Source organism: Heptranchias perlo, chromosome 28 (genome assembly GCF_035084215.1).
Source record: "Heptranchias perlo isolate sHepPer1 chromosome 28, sHepPer1.hap1, whole genome shotgun sequence".
NCBI lineage: Eukaryota > Metazoa > Chordata > Chondrichthyes > Hexanchiformes > Hexanchidae > Heptranchias > Heptranchias perlo.
The window spans coordinates 26,491,350-26,518,991 of NC_090352.1; the positions used below are offsets into that span (position 1 = coordinate 26,491,350).

General features: G+C 41.4%; 2 protein-coding genes across 3 annotated transcripts in view; one reads left to right on the forward strand and one right to left on the reverse strand.

Moving 5' to 3' along the window:
- LOC137344955 (uncharacterized) overlaps positions 1–27,642 on the reverse strand; it is a 149,283-nt gene that overhangs the window by 63,969 nt on the left and 57,672 nt on the right. The gene's annotated exons all lie outside the window — the stretch shown is intronic.
- The window catches only part of blmh (bleomycin hydrolase), an 88,621-nt gene that overhangs the window by 41,758 nt on the left and 19,221 nt on the right, over positions 1–27,642 (forward strand). Inside the window, exons 9-12 of one of the 2 annotated variants that reach the window (XR_010968510.1) lie at positions 3,814–3,881; positions 6,010–6,127; positions 15,489–15,558; positions 16,653–16,781. Coding sequence is in view for 1 of the 2 variants with exons in the window: in XM_068008252.1 (XP_067864353.1) it covers positions 3,814–3,881; positions 6,010–6,127; positions 15,489–15,558 (256 nt within the window). In the remaining variant the exon portion in view is untranslated. The remainder of the gene's footprint in view (positions 1–3,813; positions 3,882–6,009; positions 6,128–15,488; positions 15,559–16,652; positions 16,782–27,642) is intronic. The other variant, XM_068008252.1, reaches the window with a different exon arrangement.

Sequence of the window (27,642 nt, forward strand, 5' to 3'; positions counted from 1 at the left end):
CGCCTCTGCCTCTATCTCAGCCCATCTGCTGCTGAAACCCTCGTCCATGCCTTTGCCCAGACTCGACTCTTCCAATGCTGTCCTGGCTGGCCTCCCATCCTCCACCATCCATAAACTTCTGCTCATCTATTACACCTGTCCCTGCTGACCTACATTGGCTCCCAGTCCTCCAATACTTCTAATTTAAAATTCTCATCCTCCTGTTTAAATCCTTTTATGGCCTCACCCCTCCCTATCTCTGTAACCTCCTATAACCACCCACCTCCCTGAGCTCTCCGTTCCTCCAACCCTGGCCTCTTGTGCATCCTACCTCCCTTCACCCTACCTTTTGATGGCTGTGCCTTCAGCTGTCTAGGCCCCACTCTCTGGAATTCCTTCCCTAAATCCCTCCCCCTCTCCTTTTAGGACCTTCCTTAAAACCCATCTCTGTGACCACCCCTCCTAATATCTTCTTCTTTGGCTCGGCGTCCATTTTACTCTGATTATGCCTCTGTACTCCTTTCTATGTTAGAGGTGTATAAATTGCTTAAATGTGTTGTCTTAGGAGGTCAAGGTCTCAGAACTGGTGGCAGGTCCAGAGTCCCAAGCGAAAGGTGCGCCTCCAGTGTTATTGGTTAAAGAGTCAGGAGAGTTAGTGAAACAAAGTCCCTTCACTCAGCATACTTACTCAGAGAAACGTTTCTCAATATTTTACGTGGATCTATGTGCCTGTTTTCATTACAGATGCATTTTAGCCGATTAATTTATATTGATGTAAGATGGCTCCCTGAGCCCAGTAATTTAAATGGTTTCCTGTTATGGCTCGCTGAGCTTATCGTCCCGTCACCTGTCTCTATTCCCTGAGCCGACTGATGTAAGTGGCTCCCAACAATGGCTTTCAGAGCCAAGTAATTTTAAAGGCTCATATTATACCCAAACCTGGATCTACGCCCCACACTTTTCTTCATTTATTTTCCACAGCAGCTGCTGCTTCTCATTTAATGTGTTTCCCCATCACTGCTGCTCATAATTTCATATATTTGCATTTTCCCAACTCCTCTACTCGCCCCTATTCTAGTTCTTTTTAAAACTGCCAATAATCACTTTAAAATTTCACACTTTTAATCTACTTTCCTAAAGAAAATGTTCCAATAAATTCTCTTTGGATTTCCTCTATTATTTAACTGCATGGCAGACAAATGGTAACTTTTAATCATATGGGGTTTCTGTAAACATCACAAACCATGCTACACATCCCAGAAAATGCTGCTGGAGATCTACTGGTAACGTTATAAAAGCTGTCCATATACTCACGTTTCCTGTCTCTGGCACACATGGGCAAATTTCAGTGTCATGCTTTGGGGATAGTAAAATATAAAGACACAAAAGCTGTTTACTTAATATCAATTAGACTTTGTAGCCTTCTAGAAACATGCACCTACATGTTAGCAGCAGAATAATACATTGTGCTTTACATGGTATAATGTTCCTGTTGTTATGGAACAACGCATCCTCTGACTTAGCTTGAACGGCACCATGGAAGATTTGCTGGTCTGAGGCCCCGTCTGCCCTTTCAGATGGACGTAAAAGATCCCAGGGCACTATTTCGAAGAAGAGCAGGGGAGTTCTATCTGTGTCCTGGTCAATATTTATCCCTCAACTAACACGTAAAAACAAATTATCTGGCCATTACTGCATTGCTGTTTGTGGGACCTTGCTGTGTGCAAATTGGCTGCCAGGTTTCCTACATTACAACAGTAACTGCACTTTTGCTTTGGAACGACCTGAGGTTGTGAAAGGCGATATATAAATGCACGTCTTCCTTTTATATATAAAAGGTTTTGTGGCTAGCACAGGATCATCAAGCTTCATATTGCCAACAGGGTATTTAAAATAAAAGAGAGGAATAAAGCTTGTCATTTGCTGCTGTGTTTTTCCTGCCCTTAATAACCTGGTCTTTTCCCAAGGGTAGGAGCTGTGGATTTACAAGCAGCTGCCAATCTAAGAAACTTTCCTCAACATTTAGCCCGTTACGGATTTTCAGGTTGTACTCATTTAAACCACTTCCCCACAGGGAGCACTGGAGCAGTGACCTTAACCAGACAGACCAGGTTAAGCACAGCTCCATCTTAAACATCACAATCACACGCCAAGTGCCAGACTACCCGTGAACAATGCCACGCGCACACACATTTCAAGTATAACTTCAGCTTCCACTTTTAGTGTATATGTTACTTGTCGAAACCATTCATTGCTCTGACCACGTTATTTTACCTTTTAGAAAGAACTAGTTCATTTCCCATGGTGTTGCTCAGGGACAATTTTATTTTTAAAAAGTAACTGACCTCATTGTAACCTTAAAATAATTGTGGTAAATTGATCTCTGAGTTGCCTTCTGCTCTCCGAACAGATGTGGGTTCGCTAAAACCGCTTGATTTTTGAGTCTGGAAGCCACACATGGGATGCATTGTGTCTGCTCCTTGACTGGTCTCTCTCTCCCTCTCACATAAAGCAGGAGTCCCAACCGTTGGGTGGGAGTGTGAGCAGCCCTGCCCTGCTTCCACCAGAGTTTACTGGGAGTTTCCTCCACCTTCCCTTACCCCCTGGATTGGAGACACTCCTTAGACCAGAAGGTGGCTCTGCAAGATTAAAAACATTCACAACCATAATAATTTTTAAGTTACAGAAGAGTCTGTCTGTTAGTGGTCAGTTGCTCGACAAACCTCTCTAATACCCAATATGAAAACACATCAAAACATTCAGGTTTTGTTAGAAAATGTCTTTGAAATTGTATCAACTTAATGAGATTTTCTTTTAATTTTAACTGTCTCTATGCAGTTTCCTTAATATGACTGCACAGCAGCGAAGTAGAAGATTGTTTTTTTAAGGGACACTATAAAAGATTCTTTGGTTCCATTTTAATTTTCCCCGTGCTCACAGACCATGAAAATCTGAGAGTGGGAGCTGGCACCTCACATCCACTGCGACTCTGTTGCATATTATATATTTTATCATTTTTTTTATTACTTTATTTCCTGTTTATTCCCTGGGTGCCGGTCCCTATGGGACTCATTCTCCCTGTCCAGCTCAGTCATTTGCAGGTGCCCTGGCCCAAAGTCATGGCTACTGATCTGGCCCTGATTCTGACCACAACTTTTGTTGCAGAAACTGAACTTTTTCTGGACCTACTGCAAGTACAGTGTCCGACCCAGGACCTTGATAACATGGAGAAATACCACTAGGAGGACTGATCCCTGCTAATCCTGTGACTTGGTGCCTAAAAGCAGACACAACCTTTTTATTAGTATAATAAATTAGTGATGTATCTCTCTGAATACTTCGAGGTGTCACCCTGGGCTCAGTGGTAGCACTCCTGCCTGAGTTAGAAGGTCGTGTGTTGAAGTCCCACTCCAGAGACTTGAGCACAAAACCTAGGCTGACACTTCAGAGCAGTACTGAAGAAGTGCTGCACTATTGGAGGTGCCATCTTTCAGATGAGATGTTAAACTGGGGCCCTGTCTTCCCCCTCAGGTGGACATTAAGGATCCATGGCACTATTTCGAAGAAGAGCAGGGGAGTTCTCCTGGTGTCCTGGCTAATATTTATCACCAACCAACATCACTAAAACAGATTGTCTGCTCATTAACTTATTGCTGTTTGTGGGACCTTGCTATGGGCAAATTGGCTGCTGTGCTTCCTACATTACAATAGTGACTGTACTTCAAAGATACCTCATTGGCTGTAATGCGCTTTGGGTTGTCCTGAGGTCGTGAAAGGTATAAATGCAAGTTCTTTGTTTCTTTCTAATATTGTTAAATTATCTTTTCTGTTTAGGCAGTCTGGTTTGGTTGTGATGTAGGGAAACAATTTTACAGCAAGCTGGGGATCAGTGATCCCAAAATGTAAGTACAAAGCCATGAAACAAATAAAGTTGTGCTGTATAGATTAAAAGTAGCATAAACCAATACTTTACATTGCAAGACATTTGTCTGGATAATAGGCCCATTTCAGTTGGCCTAATTCTTTGCTGTACACTTTACTGTTTGCTTTATTGAACATGAAATACTTTTGCAATATTTTCATTTTCTTTATTGTATACCCTCCAGTGAAAAGTGATCTTACTGCAAATTCCAATAATTAATTTTACAAGATAAATTTGGAGAGATGTGCAACCATTCAGTGTTCCCTCAGTAAAGTCCAATTGCCCAGATTCGACCATCTCTGCTCTGTGCCAAGGTAGCAGATCTCAGCCAAGGCGGGCGTATGGGCGCTGTAACTGGACTCGATGCCCCTGAGCAGGGTGGGGGTGGGGGTGGGAGGGGGAAGAGAAAATAAATCAGCCAGGGCTCTCCTCTCATTTTGTTGAAAAGTACCTCTTGCTGGAAATCGCTTGTGTGAGGACAGGATCGCTGTCTGCCCTGATGCCCCTTCCATGTTTGAATAGTCAGCTGTTTCACCGTACTGTACGAAAAACAGCCACTTAGCTAAGGCATGAGATCATGACCGGACACCTTGAAAAGCCCTAACCCCCACAAGCGTACAGTTGTATCAAGTTGTATGGTTTCATTTCAGTGCAGGGATACTAAGTTTTTTTTTAAGGGTCATTGAGATGATGGTCGTGTATACTCTTTTTTTTCACCCTATTTGGACAAATAATGTGAAATACAGCTCCAAAATGTTTTTTCTAAAACACCAAAATAAAATTGCTGTCACAAAATGCAATCTCTTTTTTATGATGCTCTGAATCATTTCTGCTCTTTAAAAAAAAAATAGAACTGCAGTGGATTCCACAAAATTGAGATTTTTGAAAAAAAGTAACAAAAGAGGATTTAATTAAAATACCTATTCATTTTAATCAGGCAAGATCATGGGCTTATTTCTTATCAGTATCACCACTTATTAAATTCTTTTCTCGATGCAAGCCTTTCTACACATGTGCACTTTTCACTTTTTGTAACACCAGTCAAATGAAGGTTTCACAGCTCCCTCTAGATGCAAAAAATAGCTGATTTTAAGATTAAGTACTGTGTATTCTCATTTTCATTTAGTTCCAGAAGCTGATAAATAGATGTATAGTTAGGAATGGTTAGGTTATGGGTAACGCACTTAATAGGATATACTTCTGAATAAATGAGTTGGGGAAATTTTGGCACTAGGAGGTATAAACTACATGGGTATAATTGTGGGGTGTACACTATCAGGTAAATTCAGTGAACCCTCCCCCCCCCCCCCCAACTCCCACCATGGAGTGTGCTCAAAGGGATAGGGCTCCAATACTTGTAGCACTGATTCTCCAATCAATGCTTCCTTCAAGCAAGGCAGCTTGCTGGGTGCAGGGGAGATTACTGAAATAACCCTGATATAGAAAAGAATGCATGAATTTCTGTCACCTGACCCAGATTGCCATTATCCTAGAGAATCTAAGCAGTAAATCTGATCCTTAGTGCACTTTGGTAAGTATCAATAAGTAATAATCTAGTGCCTGGTTATTGGAAGTGTGCATCCAGTAATAGCAAGGACAATATGGACTGTGTCATTTCAAAAGGTAGTGTATACACCTGTAATAATTTGAAGGTATCAGTTGTTTTTGTACAAAGGTGCAGCTTATACATTTAAAGTTATGATTAGTGTCATTTTTGTGAACACTTAGTAGGCATAATATTTGTTGGTGTGATCAATATACCAGATTTTAACCAATGTACCAGATTTTATGGTACTCATTCTTCATGTACAGCACCACTCCATACAGCAGCTAAGAACCCTTGTATTAAACATTTTTGGTCACTGATGTAAGTTCTGGTGTGGATTATCATTCCTTCTACCTGTTAGCAGACTGAGCATAGGCAAATAGATGTTGTTTATTCTACACAAGAGTATCTTGTTGCAGGGAATGGGGGAAAAGCGGTGCATAGCTACAAAAAGAAAACATGTATTGGAAATGAGACTGAATGATGACGAACGTAAGTGCTCTTTTTAAAAAATAAAAATAAAGATGTACTGGCAATTCACAAAAGTTTGTATTTATTGCAGACTTAACAGAGAGCTGCTATTTGGAGTTTCTCTAAGCAACTTAGACAAAGCAGAAAGGCTGATGTATGGTGAATCACTGATGACGCATGCTATGGTTCTGACTGGCTTCTCTGAAAAGGTAACTCATACTCAGCAGTTAAGTGTCCCTCAGGTTTTGTTTACTCAGGTGACTGGGCCTGTCCAGAGCCATTTGATTTGTAGTGATGTTTTCGAGAGAGAGAGGGAAACAGTGTATAGCCACTATTTCATACACAATAGTGTGCATTGTTCTACCAAAAGTTAATACATTGGTTTTGAAGTCAGACAAGTACACATCACTGCTGTGTACTTTCAACTTCATGGAAGGAGGTATGATGTTGTGAACTTGCAAACTTTGGATTTGCCCATAGTAAAACTGCACAAACAACAGGCTTACAATTAAACATTCCTCTTTAAATTTAGTTTGGCCAAATGCCTTCTGCATTTTAAGTTTCACCAGTGTGTACAAAATTCCTCAACATGTCATTTTAATCTGCATTTTTTTTAGTTCAGTTGATTGCTTGTATTTGAATTCAATGCATTTGAAATCAATAATTTGACATTTTTAAAAAAATTGGACCTAGTATGCCCTCGTACTAATGTTTACATAAACCAAATGAGCTGAGAAGAAACTTCTTGAAAATGTAAACCCCTTAATACAATATTTCATATTACTCACCGACACAAGAATACACCGACACAAATGGCATGGATGTAAAGCTCATGCAGTCTGGCTCTCGGGAACAGAATTGGAGAGAGGCAAGCAAAGCACAACGTAAAAGTGTTTTTAAAATAAAAGACCCAGTGAGTCAACAAAATGGGAAATTTAAAAAAAAATGATACTGCTTTCCATTTAAGTCACTAACGTAATTATAAGAGTACCATAAACTTCAAAGGCCATTCGTAAACCAGACTCAATTAGGAAATATCAATCTCAATCATGGTGGGTATAAAATGCTACTAATGTCCATTTCAATAAGATTTCTTAAAACCCATTACAAGGTGTGGGGAGTCTGTTGTGCATGTTTCAAATCCTCCTTTTTATATTGTTTTGAGATGAATGCAGAACCTGAGAATTTGCCTTCTGTTGTCTTTTGCAGGCAAGAACAAATTTTAAACACAGTAAAATATTTGCTTTCTGTTCCTCACCCAAGACAATTGCATTGATTTAGATTTTGTTTTTATACCTATAATATAATTTTTTTCCAAATTTCTCCTGGTCCTTGATTTTTCTGGCATGATTGCAAACTGGGAGCTGGCTGAAATGATTAGAGCTTAAAGCCCATCTTATTTTCATACTGCATTGCAAACACCAGAGAATTTGAAATTGGTTCCTAATTTTTGTGACCGAGTAGAGTCCAGTTTTTTTTTCATCTGAAGTGACCACAGCTTAATGTAAAATGCACCTAAGCCTTTTCACACCAAGCCCTGGGTTGATTTAATGAGGTCCTAGGGATGAATTAATGTCCCGTTCATCCATCACCCCTGTGCTCGCTGATCTCTCTACCCCTCTCACCTCTTCTAAGAGACTCCATAAAACCTAACTCTTTGACCAAGCTTTTGGTCACCTGACCTAACATCTCCCTTTATGTGGCTCGCTGTCAAATTTTGCTTGATCTTCCTGTGAAGCGCCTTGGCATGTTTTACAATGTTAAAGGTGCTATATAAATGTAAGTTGTTGAATTGCCTCATGATTGAATCATCTGTAGGCTCCATTACAAATTTTAAAAAAGCACTTTTTATGTTTCACACTTCTGTAGATCAGGTTGTGGGAGGGCGACATTTATGTACTGCCTTCTTGTGTTTACATTGTTAAAAAACAGTTCCCCTTTCTCAATGGCAGAACTCTAAAAAGATTTTCATGGGTCTGCAGTGCTAAAGGGATCAGTGAGTTTTGCTTGTTCACATTGTACGAGTGCAGCTAACTGAATGAAATCACGTCTGCCTCCATCAGTTGCATTATACGTAAATGTGCTGTAAAAAGTGACAGTCCCGCTTACCAAGTGAAAAGAATGCGATTATGAAAAATATATTAAAGTCAATAATTTGAATAGTCAGCTCAAGCAGCCAATTCAGATATAAAAGAAAATAGTTATTCTCACCAGTTTTACATCACTAATCAGTGACCACCTAGCTTGTTGCACAGTAAAACACACGTATGATCGAGTGTAGGCCCAGATCATAGAACTGCTCACATTTTTATGTGTTAACTCTGTTCAGTGGCCCTTTAGTGTTGGCAGATAGTATCACTATTAATCACATCTTCTTGCAGATTTAGTAGAGAGTGCTAATAGTGGTCCCATCACTACATGATCACCACATGCGATTAGACTTTAAAAAAAAAGTACTTCACATGTCAGTAATTAAGTAGCACAGTAAGTTAGACACTGGTCTTTCTGGGCCCTGGGTTTGAATCCAACCTAGAGTGGTGGGATGAAAGTTTCCTCTGTCTGCTGACTTTAAGGATGCTATGTGAAATGAGTTTTTGGTATTCTTAGTCCACTTCCTAGTGGACATGGGCCTGCAGCTCAAAAGTGCCCCGAATTCTGTACTATTTGGCAATCTTGCTCAGAAAGCCAGTAGGGTGGCTGGTGTGGAAAAAATGTCACATAGATGCTCTCCTGAGGCTGGGGCTGAGGCACATTATTGGGGCAGAGTAGAGAGAGCTTCATTGTGCTTCAGGATATGTTATACGTGACCTGGGAGTGCTTGATGCTAATACTGGGTGCCTGAAATGCGAAGAGTTCCATTTCCTTAGCAAGAACACCTCTCATTTTGATGAAATTAAAAATAAAAATGATTTTTAAATTACCATTCATAGTCGATGTGACTGAAGTAATTCTGAATTTGAAGCAGAACTTTGTCGAACTGAAGAAATGTGTGCAAACAGTGCAAGGAAATCACAATGCCTCCTGTGTGTAGCAGTTCAGTTGGAGCTGCCTGTCATGGCCATCGCCCATGTTCCATTTTAAAATGGAATTAAACTGATAACAGATAAACCTAAGTAAAATGTACATCCAATTAAAGGGAAGCTGCTTCTTTAATCTTTGTTTGGACAGAGCTCTGTCAGATTCTTTGTTATAAACCATATGAATGGTATCAGAAACTAAATAGATTACATGACCTACTACTGTTAATACTAGTTGAAACAAAACTTGGTGACTGACTTCCTGAAATTATTTTTCTCTTTAATCACTATTTGACAACCTTTTGTTTGCATCTGCAGTAAAGAAAGCTGATGTGGGTGTGAGACTTTCTCCCGTTTAGCAATGATAAATAACTGCTAGGGATAGAGATTCGGTGCTCGAATATGGGGCAGATTTGAATCATTGCTGGATTTCTATTTTTTTTTCCCACAATGAGCACTTCAACCTCGAATTGAGGAACATATCCGCCACATTGGTGGGAACTTTTCATTTCCCACACACTCTCCTTGATCTCGCCAAGTCAATGTTGAAAAACTAGGTGCCAAGTCGAGGAGAACAATATCTTTTGGACCTGTGTCCAGTGGTCATAAGACCATAAGATAAATCTTGAAGACGGCCTTGTGACCATTTCAACTCATCCATAAAACTGATTGATAAAGTTATTGGAATAAATTTTAACTTCAGAATGTTTTTCTTTAAGGGAGCAGTGTATCTTTAGGGTGTATTTATGCACCAACTTTAGAGTTGCAGCAAAGCGATTTCTGCTTCAAGTTTTTTTTTTATTCGTTCATGGGCTGTGGGCATCGCTGGCGAGGCCAGCATTTATTGCCCATCCCCAATTGCCCTTGAGAAGGTGGTGGCGAGCCGCCTTCTTGAACCGCTGCAGTCCGTGTGGTGAAGGTTCTCCCACAGTGCTGTTAATTGTAAACAATTTTACAACACCAAGTTATAGTCCAGCAATTTTATTTTAAATTCACAAGCTTTCGGAGGCTTCCTCCTTCGTCAGGTGAACGATGTGAAAATGAAATCCTCGAAATGAAAAAAAAAAATTGGACTATAACTTGGTGTTGTAAAATTGTTTACAATTGTCAACCCCAGTCCATCACCGACAGTGCTGTTAGGTAGGGAGTTCCAGGATTTTGACCCAGCGATGATGAAGGAACGGTGATATATTTCCAAGTCGGGATGGTGTGTGACTTGGAGGGGAACGTGCAGGTGGTGGTGGTGTTCCCATGTGCCTGCTGCCCTTGTCCTTCTAGGTGGTAGAGGCCGTGGGTTTGGGAGGTGCTGTCTAAGAAGCTTTGGTGAGTTGCTGCAGTGCATCCTGTGGATGGTACACACTGCAGCCACAGTATGCTGGTGGTGAAGGGAGTGAATGTTTAGGGTGGTGGATGTGGTGCCAATCAAGCGGGCTGCTTTGTCCTGGATGGTGTCGAGCTTCTTGTGTTGTTGGAGCTGCACTCATCCAGGCAAGTGGAGAGTATTCCATCACACTCCTGACTTGTGCCTTGTAGATGGTGGAAAGGCTTTCGGGAGACAAGAGGTGAGTCACTCACCGCAGAATACCCAGCCTCTGACCTGCTCTTGTAGCCACAGTATTTATATGGCTGGTCCAGTTAAGTTTCTGGTCAATGGTGACCCCCAGGATGTTGATGGGGGATTCGGTGATGATAATGCCGTTGAATGTCAAGGGAGGTGGCTAGACCCTCTCTTGTTGGAGATGGTCATTGCCTGGCACTTGTCAGGCGCGAATGTTACTTGCCACTTATCAGCCCAAGCCTGATGTTGTCCAGGTCTTTCTGCATGCGGCATGGACTGCTTCATTATCTGAGGGGTTGTGAATGGAACTGAACACTAGTGTGATAGTAAGGTTGAGACCATCCATTCAGCTCCCTCTGCTGCACCCCTTCTATCCCTTAGCCCACCAACGCAAACTGCCCCTCTGCGCTAGCCCTGAACCTGGCCCTTTCTCTAGTTTCTCTCCTATCTCCCCTAGTGCTCTCTCTGAACTCATCTTATCCACAAGACCCTTCTCTTGCTCTCTTGACCCTATTCCCACTAATCTGCTGACCACCCAACTTCCCTTCCGGTCCTCCATGCTAGCTAACCACACTTCTTCAGAAATTACGTGTGCACTAATACAGTTCTATGGAGAATGCTCTGGATCTTGCAATTTATGTATTCAGACTAAATGTTCATTAAGTTATAGAAGTGTCTGTTTAGACCTAAATGCAGCTGCTCCCCCAGTTATGCTGATATCAACTGACTTCAGGTCCTGTTGTGTCTAAATTTGGGGGTAAATCTACACCAGCTCATTACTAGCGTAAATGCAGGAAATTTGCGTGAGCTGGTTTTTTGCATGGTGAGGGTGGAGCTATCAACATCAACGGCAGAGCCTTTTGGCAGATGTAGTGTGGAAACGGCGGAAATTTGCACATTACAACGTTTCAGCATAAAACCAGCGTAACTCAGTTAAGCTCGAATTCCCTTGGGGGGGAAAAAATGGTGCAACTCCACTTTTATATAGTTACGCCAACAAGTTCCAGGAAATTCTGGACCTACATATCCCTAGAACCTCCAGATCCATTCTAACATGGTATTTATGCAGTTCTTTTACTAGAACATTAGTTGATAGTTTCAACTGATTTGGCTGACTATATCACACTTGTGATATAAACATTTTATAAACACAACACTAAACGTCAGTCCGTGTGCTGCCTAAAATTGCATCTTTAGCACATTTTAAATTATCCTAGGAGCTGGCTGCCCATTTTTGCTGTTGAATCTAGTTTCTGTGGGCCAGCTGCAGATATGTACAGTCTGGTAAAGCAATTGCGAGTCTGCAGAAACCGGATTTAACAGTATAAATATCAGGAACTGACTCATAAATGCTTGGCTCCTAGAATCCAAATTAAAAGGCGAGCATGAAAGGATTTGTTCAGTTACTCATTGGTGAAAATATTGTTCAATTATATGGACTGTTATTCAGTATCCTCTATATTTGAATCGAGCAGTAGTGCCTCCTCGCAGTTCTTTTTATCTCATGTTTAAGTTCCCATTTTGTAAAATACTTGTTGCTAAGGGCTCTAAAACAAAACAAAACAAGAAACGTGGGTAACGCGCCCAGTGAATTCTGGGTGCTCCGCACGCGATCGCAGCCTAATTGAAGGCACTTACCTTGGCTTCCGGATTTCGCACTGGAATGCTGCGCAGTGGGCGCACTGCGCACCCGCATCACAGGCTGTCAGCAGGAGGAGCCCGATTTAAAGGGGCAGTCCTCCAAAGCTCCTCCAGCAGCAAACAACCAATTTAGGAGCAGTCATCGAGAGCAAGCAGCACATTGCCGAGGTACTGGAACAGTTGCCACGTGCACTCTCCACAATCACGCAGAGAATGGAGGAGTCCAGCTCCTGCATGTGTGGAATACTGTCATGGACGTGAAGGCATCTCTGAGATAGTGTCGCGGGTAGGTGCGGGAATGTCTGCGATGGAGGGAAGGCTAGCCTCCATCAAGCGTCAAGCACGGCTCAACAATGAGTGCATTCAGGCCCTGACAACGGCCGTTCGGATTCAGGGTGAGCAACATTCTGCCGCCTTAAACAGGCTGACAGATACCTTACAACTGGTCTTCCAAGGCTTCACACAAGTCCTTCAAACTGTCGTCCAGCAGGGTGGAAGGAGTGATTTGGGCCTGGGCCAGGAGAGGGATGATGGTGAAAGGGGACATGGAAGTGGGGACGCCACTCAAAGCGCTCCCACGTCTCACCTGTTGCCCCCCTCTCAACCTGTATCCGCAATGCTGCCCCCTCTCCAGGTGGCCGAGTCTGCCCCTGCACAGGTGCAGGTGGAGCAGTCTTTGGAGGGGCCCTCATGGGCACCGAAACCCAGAGGACGTCCGCGCAAAGCATCTCATCGATCAGAGCATGGACAAGAGCAACCTGCCACTACCTCTGCTGAAGCCACATGGGTAGCACCACGTAGGGGTTCCCGTAAACGTAAAGCGAAGGATTTGTGAGCACAAAGGGGATGCACAGGGGTGAAAGACGAAATGTCATGTTTTTGATTTATTTTCCTTTGTTTTGCAAAAAATCATTAAAAATTGTTACCACCACTACTGCCACGTCTTTGAAAATCTTGTCTGGTTTGCGCAGTTCATTTCAACTGGGAGTACGGGAAACAGTCTCAGTTGAGTTGAAAATCCCACCCCTCCTAAAATTTCCTACAAATCAGGTCTGCAAACGACCTGAACTATCTACTTAATTGGTTTAAGTGGCATCCCGCCGGCTTTAATTGCCGGCGGGAGTCCTGCATGCGGGGGCTGCACGCGCATCTAAGCGTGTCACTGGGGAACCCGGAAGTGGGCAGGTTGGAGCCGGGCTCCGGACCCGCCCCGGGAATCCCTGATTTTCGGAGACCCCCGCCACGAACCCACCGGCTTGGACGTCTGAAAATCGAGCCCTAATTCTCCCATTGTGGCATCTAACTACATTTTGAATAACCCATTCTTCTTGCCTTTTACTTTGTTTGATAACTTTATTCCAAAAACTTATTTATCACTCTTTGATCAAATAAGTTTTTCTTAATATGTATTCTAAATCTGTTTTCATTAATTTCCATTCTTAAAAAATTTATTGTCTGGGTAGGGGTGTCGCTAGCAAGGCCAGCATTTATTACCTAGTTGTCCTTGAGAAGATGGTGGTGAGCCGCCTTCTTGAACCGGTGAAGGTACTCCCACAGTAAGGTGAGGAGTTCCAGGATTTTGACCCAGCAACAATGAAGGAACGGCGATTTATGTCTTCTCATCCTACTTTCGTGGCATTCGTTGAAACAGTGATCTGGGTTTATCTTTTCTATCTATATATGCTCTTTTAATATTTTGTACTTGATATTTGATGTACTATGAGGTCCACTTCCACCTAAGTGCCTTCTTTCTTCACTATACTAAGTGCCTTCTTTCTATACCATAAACCTTACGATTCTCTAACCTTTCCTTGTAGTTCACCCCCTTTTATACTGGGATCATTCTTGTTGCTCTTTTCTGTGCCCTCTCTAATGCAAGTATATCTTGAGTTTTGGTCACCATACCACAAAAACACCCCACGATATTCTAGGTGTGGTCTGACCAGTCAATCCTGGAGGGTTGACAACCCGATGTTGCATACCTTGAAACTTTTCAATCTGATACATGACAACTTTTGTGCCATGGATTTTCTGTTCTTTTGAGCAGTAAATGCTATTCAGATTCACAGTTTCTAAAGAGGTTTGGCCACAATTCATCTTGAACAAATTCATTTAGCCATTAGGTCTTTGTAGTTTGGGATTGAAGTCAGTCCAACTACAAAAACATTCTTGTGTGAAAGTGGAATTTAAGTTGCACAGAGTTGTCTTGTAAAATTTGGTAGTCCCAATGTGATCTGAAAGGAAAATAATGCTGATATTAAAATAAGGATTTGGGGAAAAAAAATCACAATTTTGGGATAAGCATAAATCATACAAAATTAGATTTTTTTTTTAATGTACAGAAACCAAAATCTAAAAAGGATTTAAAACTCATTCACTACTGAAAATCATGTAGATGTCATTGCTAGTGTAGTCGCTGACACCAGATGGTATCAATCAGAGTGAATGTGGATTGTAGTCATACAGCTGGAAAGGATTGAATTTCACCTGCAAAGTTGGGGAAGTTGAGTGCTATGTACCCCAAAATCTATTAATACATGTACAATATATATGTGTATGTGTGGTGTTGCTTCTGATTGTGAATACCCCACTACTTTTATGCAAGACTCGAACACAAGGGAGTAGAAGTTATGCTACAGCTTCACCTAGAATACAAGGGGGTAGAAGTTATGCTACAGCTATACAAAGCCCTGATTAGACCACAACTGGTGCACTGTGTTCAGTTCTGGGCACTGCACCTTAGGAAGGATATATTGGCCTTGGAGGGAATGCAGCGTAGTTTTACTAGAATGATACCTGGACTCCAAGGAGTAAATTACAAGGAGAGATTACACAAACTAGGGTTGTATTCACTTGAATTTAAAAGATTAAGGGATGATTTGATTGAAGTTTTCAAGATATTCAGGGGAACTGATCAGTAGATAGAGAGAAAATATTTCCGCTGGAGAGGGAGTCGAAGACTAGGGGGTAGCCTAAAAATTAGAGCCAGGACTTTCAGGAGTGACGTTAGGAAACACTTCTATCCGCAAAGGGTGGTAGAAGTTTGGAACACTCTTCCGCAAACAGCAGTTGATGCTAGCTTAGTTGTTAATTTTAAATCTGAGATTGATTTTTTATTAACCAAAGGTATTAAGGGATATGGGGCTATGGCGGGTATATGGAGTTAGGTCACAGATCAGCCATGATCTCACTGAATGGCAGAGCAGGCTTGAGGGGCTAAATGGCCTACTCCTGTTCCTATGTTTCTATAAGACTACTGCATCACACTATTCCAAAACTACTTATTCATTAAATTAATTCACATTGAATAACATAACTTGTTAATGTTTTGTTCTTGTGTACTTTGGCGCACAGGATGAAAATGAAGGTGACTTTGAAAAATGGAGAGTGGAAAATTCATGGGGAGAGGAAAGTGGGAACAAAGGTAAGTTTTCAAAAAAATATATACAAATTAACTCATGACACAGTTTGAATCCTGATGAAAGTATAACTCTTAAAATAAATGTTGTTGTGCTTGGATCAGGATAATCCAAACAAACAAAAATTCTGTACAATTGGAAATCTATGCTATAATCGGGAATGTGCTTCTCTGGACTGTTGCATGAAAAGTTTTCAAATTGTTGTTTTTGTGGCATTTACACAGCACAGGTAAATCTCCACGAGCAAGGTCATGAACAACGACAGCAAAGTTCAACAGTGGAAATTAAATCAAATCACTTGTTTCCTTATTGATCTCTTAGGAAATTATTTTTCTATTTACGTAGAAACAGGAGAGTAGGCCATTCACTTAGATCATGGCTAATCTGTATCTTAACTCCATCTACCCGCCTTGGTTCCGTAACCCTAAATACCCATGCCTTACAAAAATCGATCAATCTCAGTTTTTTGAAATTTTCAATTGACCCCCAGCCTCAACAGCTTTATGGGGAGAGAGTTCCAGATTTCCACTACCCTTTGTGTGAAGAAGTGCTTCCTGACATCACCCCTGAATGGCCTGGTTCTAATTTTAACATTATGGCCCTTGTTCTGGACTCCCTCACCAGAGGGAATAGTTTCTCTCTATCGACCCTATCAAATCCTTTAATCATCTTAAACACCTCAGTTAAATCACCCCATAACCTTCCATACTCAAGGTCTCATCCGATGCTTTTAAATGCACACATTCAGTGTTCAATATGACAAATTGTAGCTCAATATTTAATTTTATAGCTGCATATCGGATAACCATGATTATCCGACCATTAGAAAGAATGCACTGAATGAAAGAAAGAACGAACTTGCGTCACGACCTCTCAACGTCGTGAAGCGCTTTACAGCCAATGAAGTACTTTTGAAATGTAGTGGCTGTTGTAATGTAGGAAATGCGGCAGTGAATTTGGGCTCAGCAAGGACCCACAAACAGCAGTGAGATAATGACCAGATAATCTGTTTGTGATGTTGGTTGAGGGTTAAATACTGGCCAGGACACCAGGGACAACTTCCCTGCTCTTCTTTGAATAGTTCCATGGAATCTTTTAGGTCCACTTGAGAAGGTAGATGGGGCCTCGGTTTTACATCTCATCTGAAAGACGGCACTGGAGTGCTAGCCTGGAATTTGTGCTCAAGACACTGGAGTGGGACTTGAACCCACAACCTTCTGACTCAGAGGTGAGAGTGCTACCACTAGAGTAATGAACGTGAGATGAAATAACAAAATTTGGAGCCAGCATAGGATAACTGATAATTGCATAGATACTTTTCTGTATAGTTATGTATAAAGTATAATTACATAATAGTTTACTGATTTTGGATATAGTGAAATAAGATACAGACGACAGATATGGGAGTCTCATTCTTAAGTGTATGGGAAATATGAACAAAGTTGTAAGTAAACTGACTGCCCCAGATAAAAATCACAGTTGAATTTAATGAATATTTTCATGAACATCCTTGGGTAAATCAAACTTTAGTAAATTGCACCACAATTGTGCTTAGGTTTGAAGGGGATAATGGCCCAGATTTTGCTGTAGCAGGGCATAGTTAGACTTGGCTTTGCATGTGGCAAGTTGCTGAAAGTGCAGTTGGTAACGTCACAGCGAGGGAAACAGGGCAAGCAACTGTGTATCTCCTTAGCTAATCAGATTGAAGGATTGTGATATAAACAATGCAAGGACTGAGAAGGAAGTGTAAATTAGAGTGGGTGAATTCATTGTCGAATCAGGTACAGAGAGGGAAAGAAAGATTGGATTAAGAGAGAGCGAAAAAAGAACAGAAAAGTTAAAAACAAATTTAAAATTTTACATTTTTAAAATCTCCAACAATAATTAATACCTGACGGAATGAGACTCCACACTTGTGTTAGTTACTGCCAATTATCTATTACATCACATCGTTAAAAGGGTACTTAGACTTGAAATGACAAGACTTAACTTTCTGTGGTAAGTTTACTTCGTATCTGCTGCACAAATACAGCAACTTCACGCCATTCAATGCATTTCAGTGGTGAGGCAGACAGCGAGATGCCGTTTTCGCAAAGCTAATGGCGGAGCAGCACAACTTGGACAGCAACTTTTAGATATTCATGTTTAATGCGCATTTGCCCCTCTCCTGAAGTTGCTGTACCATTTACGCATAAATAACAGCGAGCGCCATTAGCCTCACCTTTATTTTGACAGCAAATTCTCGCCCATTATGTTATGAAAACTTTAAACCTCTTCTGTCTCACCAGTGATATACTTTCAAACTTAAGGCAGAGTACATCAGCAATGTTTCCTAGAGATGCTCATTTTCTGTGGAATGAGTCAAAGTCAAAAACGTCTTTTCAATTTCATTTCTATAGAATGCTCATACTAGTCTCTTTACTTGTCCCAGTTAGGCTGTGGCTAATATTCTCTTTTTGGCGGGGGGGGGGTCGGTGGGACATTGTGGACTGCTGTTAAATACCATCACCATTTCAAGTTGTGACTTGAGAGTTTTACACATGCCAAATCCAAAATTAGAACGTACCCAAATATTTATTATCAACGACTATAAAAGTTCAGGACAGATGAAGAATTGTTACAAGACCAAATTGGAAGCAGTGAAGTGTTTGGGATGCAAGGTTTTGCTCACTCTGTAAATGTTCAGCTTATGGCCATCTTAAAAAGGATGATGCAAGAGGTTGAAAAGCAGTAATAAATCCAAATTAAAATATGCAAATTTAGAGGTTTTATATATTTAACATAATTGCATTTATAATTGCTACTTTACATCAATGACTGGGCATATAATTAAAAATGCTTTTACCTTTAATTATTTTGACTCATATTCCTGTGGTCCAATGTTATGTAGAAAGTAGATTTGTACCAGTGTTTTTTTTCCCTCTCAAACTGGTACTTTGTGTCTAATGAGCCCTTTCATGTAAAACATCAGCTTTATTTATTTAATTCCATAGCTTTAATATAGTATCATAGGTACAGCACAGGATGAGGCCATTCGGCCCCATCATGTCTGTGCTGGCTTTTTGAAAGAGCAATTCAATTAGTCCCAATCCCCTGTTCTTTCTCCATAGCCCTGTAATTTTTTTTCCCTTCAAGTATTTATCCAATTCCCTTTTGAAAGTCACTATTGAAACTGCTTTCACCACCCTTTCAGGCAGTGCATTCCAGATCATTACAACTCGCTGCATTTTTAAAAAAAATGTTTCCTCATGTCGCCTCTGGCTCTTTTTCCGATCACCTTAAATCTGTGTCCTCTGGTTACTGACCCTTCTGCCATTAGAAACAGTTTCTCCTTATTTACTCCATCAAAACCATTCATGATCTTGAACACCCCTTTCAAATCTCCTCTTAACCTTCTCTGTTCTAAGAAGAACAACCCCAGCTTCTCCAGTCTCTCCACATGAAGTCCCTCATCCCCGGTACCATTCTAGTAAATCTCTTCTGCACCCTCTAAGGCCTTGACGTCTTTCCTAAAGTGTGGTGCCCAAAATTGGACACAATACTTCAGCTGAGGCCTAACCAGTGTTTTATAAAGGTTTAGCACAACTTCCTTGCTTTTGTACTCTATGCTTCTATTAATAAAGCCCAGGATCCCAAATGCTTTTTTAACAGCCTTCTCATCTTGTCCTGCTACCTTCAAAGATTTGTGTATGTGCATCCCCAGGTCTCCCAGTTCCTGCACCCCCTTTGAAATTGTACCAATTTTAGTTTATATTGCCTCTCTCCATTCTTCCTACCAAAAATGCATCACTTCACACGTCTCTGCGTTAAATTTCATCTGCCATGTGTCTGCCCATTTCACCAGTCTGTCTTCCTCCTGAAGTCTGTTGCTATCCTCCACATTGTTTACTACATTTCCGAGTTTCGTGTCAACTGCAAACTTTGAAATTACACCCCCTAAATCCAAGTCCAGGTCATTAATATATATCAGATTGCAGCCTACTCTTTGCCATCATAGAGCAGCACTGGGTTAATGAACTGTGTGTACACCACATTACCTTTCACCTCCAGTGGTGCATTTTTCTACTGAGCACTTACTTATGAATGAATACATTTGTACTAATCACAGGGAACAACAGAGTTCACCTGATTTGAAACTATTATTAGATAACCCTAACTATTTGACTGACTAGAAAGAGCATTATTATTACTATTTGCTTCAGATCAAAATTGGTTTCAGAGTTGCCAGGTATTTCTATTTGCTAATCTACACACATGTAATAATGCAGATGAATAAACAAGCGGCATAATTAAGAGGTCAAGAACCTTCTGGGTGTTACTTTCAAGGTTTGCCAAAAAATTAACTAAGATAATTACTCAGTCTAGCCTGTGCAATTCAATTTAATGGAGACATTCTTGAAGGATTTTCCATGTCTGAAATCAGCTGTTTTAAGAGTTTACTGCTAATGAGAAGAATGTCTGAATAACAGAACAAAATGGGTTCAAGAATTCTCATATAAGGTTTAAAAAGTCTCTAATATCTCTTCTAGGAAATAAAATCGAGTATTTTGAAAAATTTGGTACTGCTTGAATTAATGTTAAAGTTTTTTTTCAAGAGCTGTCTTCCCTCTCAACGGTCTAACATGGTTCTGTAAGGACACTTTTTGTGCTCTTTGATCCAGAAGCTGAACTTTTCATTGCTCTGTCCTCACCGAGCTGCATACAGAAAGATCTAAAATTACATCAGTTGCAGCAATCAACAGAGTTAACATGAACTTGCGCAACACGACAAATTCTCTTTCAAACGGCACATATTACCACACAGACCAGAATTTACAGAGTAAAGCAAATAATATTTGTTTAAATAAGTAACCTGTAATTGGTAAACACTAAAAGCACCTTGCATGACAAAGCGTGTAACGGCTCAAATAGTCTTTTTAAGAACAGCTTCTGGTTGAGTCTTTTGTAAATTGGATGAACAAAGTTCTTGGTTCCATACGGCAAATTCAACCCACTTTATCGTCTCACAAACCACCTGTACTCGTTCATCCGTCAAGCTGAGCCCCTCATTCTAATCAGAGAGTAGCTTTTGAAAGAACTCACTACAATACTTCAACAAAAGCAAAATACTGCAGATGCTGGAAATCTGAAATAAGAACAGAAAATGCTGAAAACACTCAGCAGGTCAGGCAGCACCTGTGGAGAGAGAAAGAAACAAAGTTAATGCTTCAGATTGATGACGAAATGTCATCAGTTCTGATGAAAAGTCATCGACCTGAAACGTTAACTCTGTTTCTCTCTCTCTCTCTCTCTCTCTCTCCCGATGCTGGCTGGCCTGCTAAGTGTTCCCAGCATTTTCTGTTTTTACTACAATACTGCATACGTGTTCCAATTACCAACCAGGAACAGATGTCACAAATACAGCAGTGACTATCCTGGAAAATATGGACATTTTGCACATCTTTGTCAACCATACCAATACTTCACAATGGAACAGACCTGTTCTTTCAGTTGATGGATTAGTGCTAATTAAATCTAGGAAATGAACTAATCTAATTTTTTAAGTAACTGAAACAACCATTGCAAACTCCTGCTATGATCTGGAATGCTGTTTAACTCATCAGTTCATAGACTGCCTCCACTAATTGCCATGTCTCCTTCAATTGCTGTGTACATAAGTGAAGCTTTGGACCATTGTGTGAGTTGACTTAACCTTTTCACTAAATAGTTTATAACTAAGTACTTATAAAGATCAAGGGGGAAAAATTCAATAGGGCCTATTATTGGGTGTAGGTAGCATGATCTGCTATTAACCCGTGCCCAGTAGCCCCTGCGCAGGCAGGCAGAAGAACTTCATCCAGCCTCAGTACTCACCTGCAAGCTGTGTTCAAATCCAGGCCTTGCATGTCAATTCAATGCAATTCACACTTTCCACCAGCAGGGGGAGCCCCAGTCTCTTAAAGGGAGGCTGTCTTAAAAAATCTTAGATAGATGGTACCTGTTATTTGCTAAAAATAACAGTCTGCTGTCTGCACGGAGTCTGAACGGAGATCAGACATCTCGCACACAAAACACAGATGCAGGTCCCGTCCCTATGTTTACACACTGAGTTATGTTAAAACATTGAATAAAGCTTGAGCACTACTAAATCCCACATCCTCCAATCTGCATGCCAGACCTCACCAATCTGCCGATCTGTGTTTGTACCAGGCCTGCGAGAGTGCGTGCACCAAGGTTCTGTGATGTTGCACTTGAGGCCTTGGTGCAAGAGGTGGACAGAAGGAGGGACATCCTATATCCACGGGGGGGGACAAGAGGCCCTCCAGACATATGCCCAAAAGGCGGTGGGAGGCAGCAGGGGACGAAGTCAATGCCAGGTGCATAGAACCACAAACATGGATGCAGTGCAGGAAGAAGTTCAGTGTTTTGATACAAGTGGTCAAGGTGAGTGAGGTCAACTGTCAGGTGGCGTCTCCTACCAACTACATCACTAACCGCATCCACTGCTCCATGCACTACACCCCCCATCACCCACATACCAACAAACTCCATCAGTACACAACTCTTCCAATCAGTTGCTTCCTCTCACCCTTACACATTACCACTGTTTCAAGCCGCCCACCCACAACTCACAGGCCACACATACTGGCAGCTATTCAACCATGACAAGCACATCACCCAGACACACGTCCTGCTTTCTTGCAGGAGAAGGTGGTGCATATCAGGAGGCAGCAATTGGCAGTGGCACTTTAGCCCCTCGAGCATGTTCCGCCATTCAATGAGATCATGGCGGACCTGTGACCCAACTCCATATACCCGCCTTAGCCCCATATCCCTTAATACCCTTGGTTCACAGAAATCTATCAATCTCGGATTAGAATTCACAAGTGAGCTAGCATCAACTGCCATTTGCAGAAGAGCATTCCAAACTTCTCCCACTCTTTGCGTGTAGAAGCATTTACTAAATTCACTCCTGCAAGACCTGGCTCTAAATAAGAACATAAGAAATAGGAGCAGGAGTAGGCCAATCGGCCCCTCGAGCCTGCTCCGCCATTCAATAAGATCATGGCTGATCTGATCCTAATCTCAAATCTAAATTCATGTCCAATTTCCTGCCCGCTCCCCGTAACCCCTAATTCCCTTTACTTCTAGGACACTGTCGATTTCTGTTTTAAATTTATTGTGAGTGTCTGGAACGAGCTACCAGAGGCAGTAGTAGAGGTGGGTACAATTTTGTCTTTTAAAAAGCATTTGGACAGTTACATGGGTAAGATGGGTATCGAGGGATATGGGCCAAGTGCAGGCAATTGGGACTAGCTTAGTGGTATAAACTGGGTGACATGGACATGTTGGGCCGAAGGGCCTGTTTCCATGTTGTAACTTCTATGATTCTATGATGTAGCTTCCACAGCTTCCTGGGGCAGCAAATTCCACAGACCTACTACCCTCTGAGTGAAGAAGTTTCTCCTCATCCCAGTTTTGAAAGAGCAGCCCCTTATTCTAAGATTATGCCCCCTAGTTCTAGTTTCACCCATCCTTGGGAACATCCTTACCGCATCCACCCGATCAAGCCCCTTCACAATCTTATATGTTTCAATAAGATCGCCTCTCATTCTTCTGAACTCCAATGAGTAGAGTCCCAATCTACTCAACCTCTCCTCATATGTCCACCCCCTCATCCCCGGGATTAACCGAGTGAACCTTCTTTGTACTGCCTCGAGAGCAAGTATGTCTTTTCTTAAGTATGGAGACCAAAACTGTATGCAGTATTCCAGGTGCGGTCTCACCAATACCTTATATAACTGCAGCAATACCTCCCTGTTAGGCTATGTCCCCTAGCCCTAGTATTCAAGTATTGGAGACCTCCAAAAACAGTTACAAATGTCTCTGCAGCCAGAAGCAATAATCCAGCCACCAACCTGTAAATCCTGCATGGTCCCTTTAAATAGCGCTGGTGGGGGTCCTCCAGGCACTCTAAGATACGTTCTGGTGGTCGGGGTTAAGACTCTGCGTTGAGTTGAGTGTTCAGTGCCAAAATGATTTCTATCACTTTAAATCAGTGTTGCACACTGATTGTATCCATTTTCTCCTTACTTTACATGCAGCCGGCATTCGGTATTTGCGCATGCACTAACTCCAATACCAAGATGGCATCCGGCGCACGTCATGCTGGAAACGTGCGTGCGCAGTCAAGATGCCATCTTGGCGCCTCGAGAGGCCGTGTAGCGCTGAAACAACGGGCGCTACATGGCCCAATTTAGCACCCCATGTTTTGTACTCTCCTAATGCTGGATATTATTGTAGCCTTTTACACTGAAGAATGTGCTTTCAGCATTTATCCAGCCCTTCTGGTTTCCTGGTAGAAAGACATAGGCTGTTGTGGCTGTAGCACACATTAACTGCAAATGGTTTTTATCCAGACCAAGAAAGCAAGTGCTTAGATCACCATCCAGGCAAAATTCAATATGCTACAAAACACCACCTGCAAAATAGATTTTTGCTTTAATGTGGGAAGCTCTCCATGATTCAGCAATCTTACCCAGTCAGTAACTGAGCTATACAGACCAGGCAGTTCCCCAGTTTGTGTTGAGTTAGCTGATCTTAACAGAAGTGGCTGTAAGAGTGTTACATTTGGCCTTCAGTGTCCTGGATTATTGTGGCAGGGATCCTGATCTCGATAATTTAGCCCTGATCCCTGCTGGAAGTATGGATTGAACAGGATTAAGTCTGTAAGCCCTCTAAAGTTGAATAGCCTGCCGACATTTGATGCAAAGACTTGTGTGTGAATTATGACCAGTTGGGCATGGTACCAAAGAGGGACTGGCACCAGTGGAACTGTACCCTATCAAGGAATCTGTCTTCAGGAGAGGAAGCAAGGGGAGAAAACTTGCAGAGCAAAAAATAAATCTAGAGCCTACACAGGTAAAAGGGAAGATAGGTTGGAAGTCCCGACGACAGGAGTGTTTGCTTTCCTCATCTGAATAAAACCTATTTGCAGTTAATTTGTGCTATAGTCAAAACAGATTAAAGCCTTCTTGAAGGAAATCAGAAGTTCAATGGCTTGTTATCAGTGAGCTGGTTGAATGTTGAGAACACATTGTTCAATGTAAAAGTCTTGGTGTGTTTATCCTCTGATTCCTTGATATTGCCTTTTAAAACTAAAGCCCAGATGTATCTTTATTTAAAGACAGACAGACACTGGTCTTTCTTGCTGAAGAGTAATAAAGGGGAAGTAAAGGAACGGAGAGAGGGGGATAAACACAGAATGGAGAGGAATACTTGTACAGTTCCTTATCATGACAAAACATCTGTGTTTCATACAATGAGTTGCTTTTATGCTTTGAGTGGTGATTTGTTGTGAAGGCGAAGACAATGATCATTCTGTGACCACCAACAGCTACCAGATGAATAATCTGTTCGTGTTACGAACATATGAAATTGATGGGCAGGAAAAGACCAGCTGGTCCATCAAGTCTGCCCCGTACAATGCTGGTTGGAGCATCGTGACTAAACACTTCCTTAACCGCGCCCACCCCCACCCCGCCTCCGGTAGCCATGTAATCTCCTCAGAGAGGGAAAAAAACCCAGGGCCAAGAAGGGAAAAAATACTCTGGAAAATTCCTCTCCGATCCCCTCAGGCGATCAAAACCAGTCCAGGAGATTACATGGACCAAGTGTTATCTATAAAGGCACTTACCTTCTATATGATGCGATCTCTGCCCCAGTCAAGAATCGGTCAATGGAGACAGGCAAAATGTGATAAAAGGTTAAAGAGATAAACTTACTTGCACTAGTAATGGGAAATCACTGGACTGATAGTAAGTCAGAATAATTGAGAATCAAGCAGGCACACAAACTACTTTTCCTAATCTTGCAAAATGCAATGGACAATTTTTTTTTTAAAAGCCAACTTTGACTCACTGGTTACTTGTGAGTACTGTAAGTACTCAGTGGTACTATAAATACCCAGTGAGATGCAATGAAATGTCTTGCATCATCCTGGCCTACTTTACCCCCACTTGAACAGCAAGAGGTAACACATCTGACATATCTGACAATGTGTGCATACAGCTGCCTAGCTGAAAATTCAGCCGTGACTGCCACTGGTTTAGAAACAAGTTCAGATTGATAAAGAATATCAACTGATCAATCCTTTCTTCTATTGGAGCAATCTTTTTATTATTTCAAAGCTATTTGTTTTTTTTTTAAACCTGTCTTCTCTGCTGGAAATGGTTTGGTCCAAGAAATGCAAAATAGATTGGGAGTTGGATGTGGTGTTTAATCATGACTTTGCCAGACTCAAAATTAATTTAATCATACACAGTCCACTTAGTAGTTATGGCACACACATCGGCCCTCGGCTCCAAAAGATTAGACATTCCTGCCTTAATTCAGCACCGATCGGTAGTCTCGCTTAGAAAAAAACACAAGGATGTCTGTCATGGGACATGGAAACCTTAGTTCCACTTCTTAAGTAAACCTTTAAAAAAAAGTCATTTTCACTGGTGCCACATTGCAGAAAATGTGTAAGTAGTTTGAAATTTGCAAAATCTATGTAGTACCCAAAGGATTTCATTAAAAATTAAACAATGGCAAACTACTAATTACAACCATAATGAAGACATTAGTTTATTTTAAACGAGCAGAGAGAGAGGAATTTAATACAAGCATATGAAATGTTCACCTGATTACATGACCAACTGTAATTTCTACCCTATATAGACCAGCATTACGAAATAGAAAATAGTAGCAAATACAACAGCTATAAGATGGAACGGCCTCATGCTGAATGCCTAAAAGCTACTTTAGGCAAGAGAAAAGTAATGGAAATGATCTAGAACAGCATTAGTAATCACTGAATTGCCTTTGAAACTGTCCGTCTGAGGGTGGTGAATAGGATTGTGTTTGAGGCATGCCTACCCTCATTGTTCTAGAGTGTACTGTGGTTCTTGCTGGGCCCAGTTGATAGCTCACACCCTTCAATCAGAAGCTTGTCTGTTCAAGCCCCATTCCAGGATTTGAGACTAAGTTAGGCTGACACTTTGGTACAGTACTGAGGGAGTGCTGCATTGTCGGAGCTGTTCTCATTTTATGAGACATTAAACCAACGCTCCATCTGGTAGTCTGGCTGGATGTTAAAGGTCCCATGCTACTATTCAATGAGGAACACGCAGTTCTCCATGTTTTGCCAATATTTTCCCTCATATTATTTCAATCCCTTCTCAATCATGTCGTATTGGTAAGAGAACTTGTTTATAGAGGGATAATATTTTGAAAGATAAAGAATGGATTGTTTCAGTTTGGGGCATTGTACAATGCAGGATGTAACATTAAAATATGTTAAAGGTCTACCCATTCACAGTAGTGGGCAGAAAAATCTAGACCTTTAACTTGGGCATCGGCAAATTCAATTGATTTTATCAGATGAATTTTTAAAGAGTAGAAATATGTACTGCTATGGTTTGTTGCTTGTTATTGTAGCTCTAGCTCCAGGGGGTTAGGAAGGGAGGCACCTGTCTCCCCATTGCTAGTTTAATTGCAATTTTGGAATCTATTTCTTGTTTCAATTCCAAAACTGCCTGATTGCTTGCTGGCATCCTGTTTTTTAGGAAATGGAGAAAAAATGTTCTGCTTAGAAATATAAACACAAGATGGTAAATAACCTTGTAAGCTAAAGGACTTCCTTTTCAGGCCTTGGGACATTTCATGTGGGCAGAACTATGAAAGAGCCCATCAATCACAATCACTGGCTGGCACTGTTTGAAACCATGGCAGATGCTGGGTTTCAGATCTCCTGTGTCCGTCAAGCTTGTGGAGATGAGCGTGCCAGTAGATCTTTACATTGCGTTATGTGTTACAGATTCGGACATGACACCAATTGGTAATCAATGTCTCACTTATTAATAGTTAAATCAAACATGTAAAAGTATAAAATATATTCGAGAACAAAGGTCAAAACAATATTACCCCATTGGATCTCTGGGCAGAGTTCGTAATTAAGTTGGTGACGTGGTCGTTTCATGTTTTCCGGCAGTGAGGTAGTCTTCTGGTAGTCAGGTGTTCTTCTGACGGCAGTGCCATCTTGAGACAGCTAGATGTACTTCTGACAG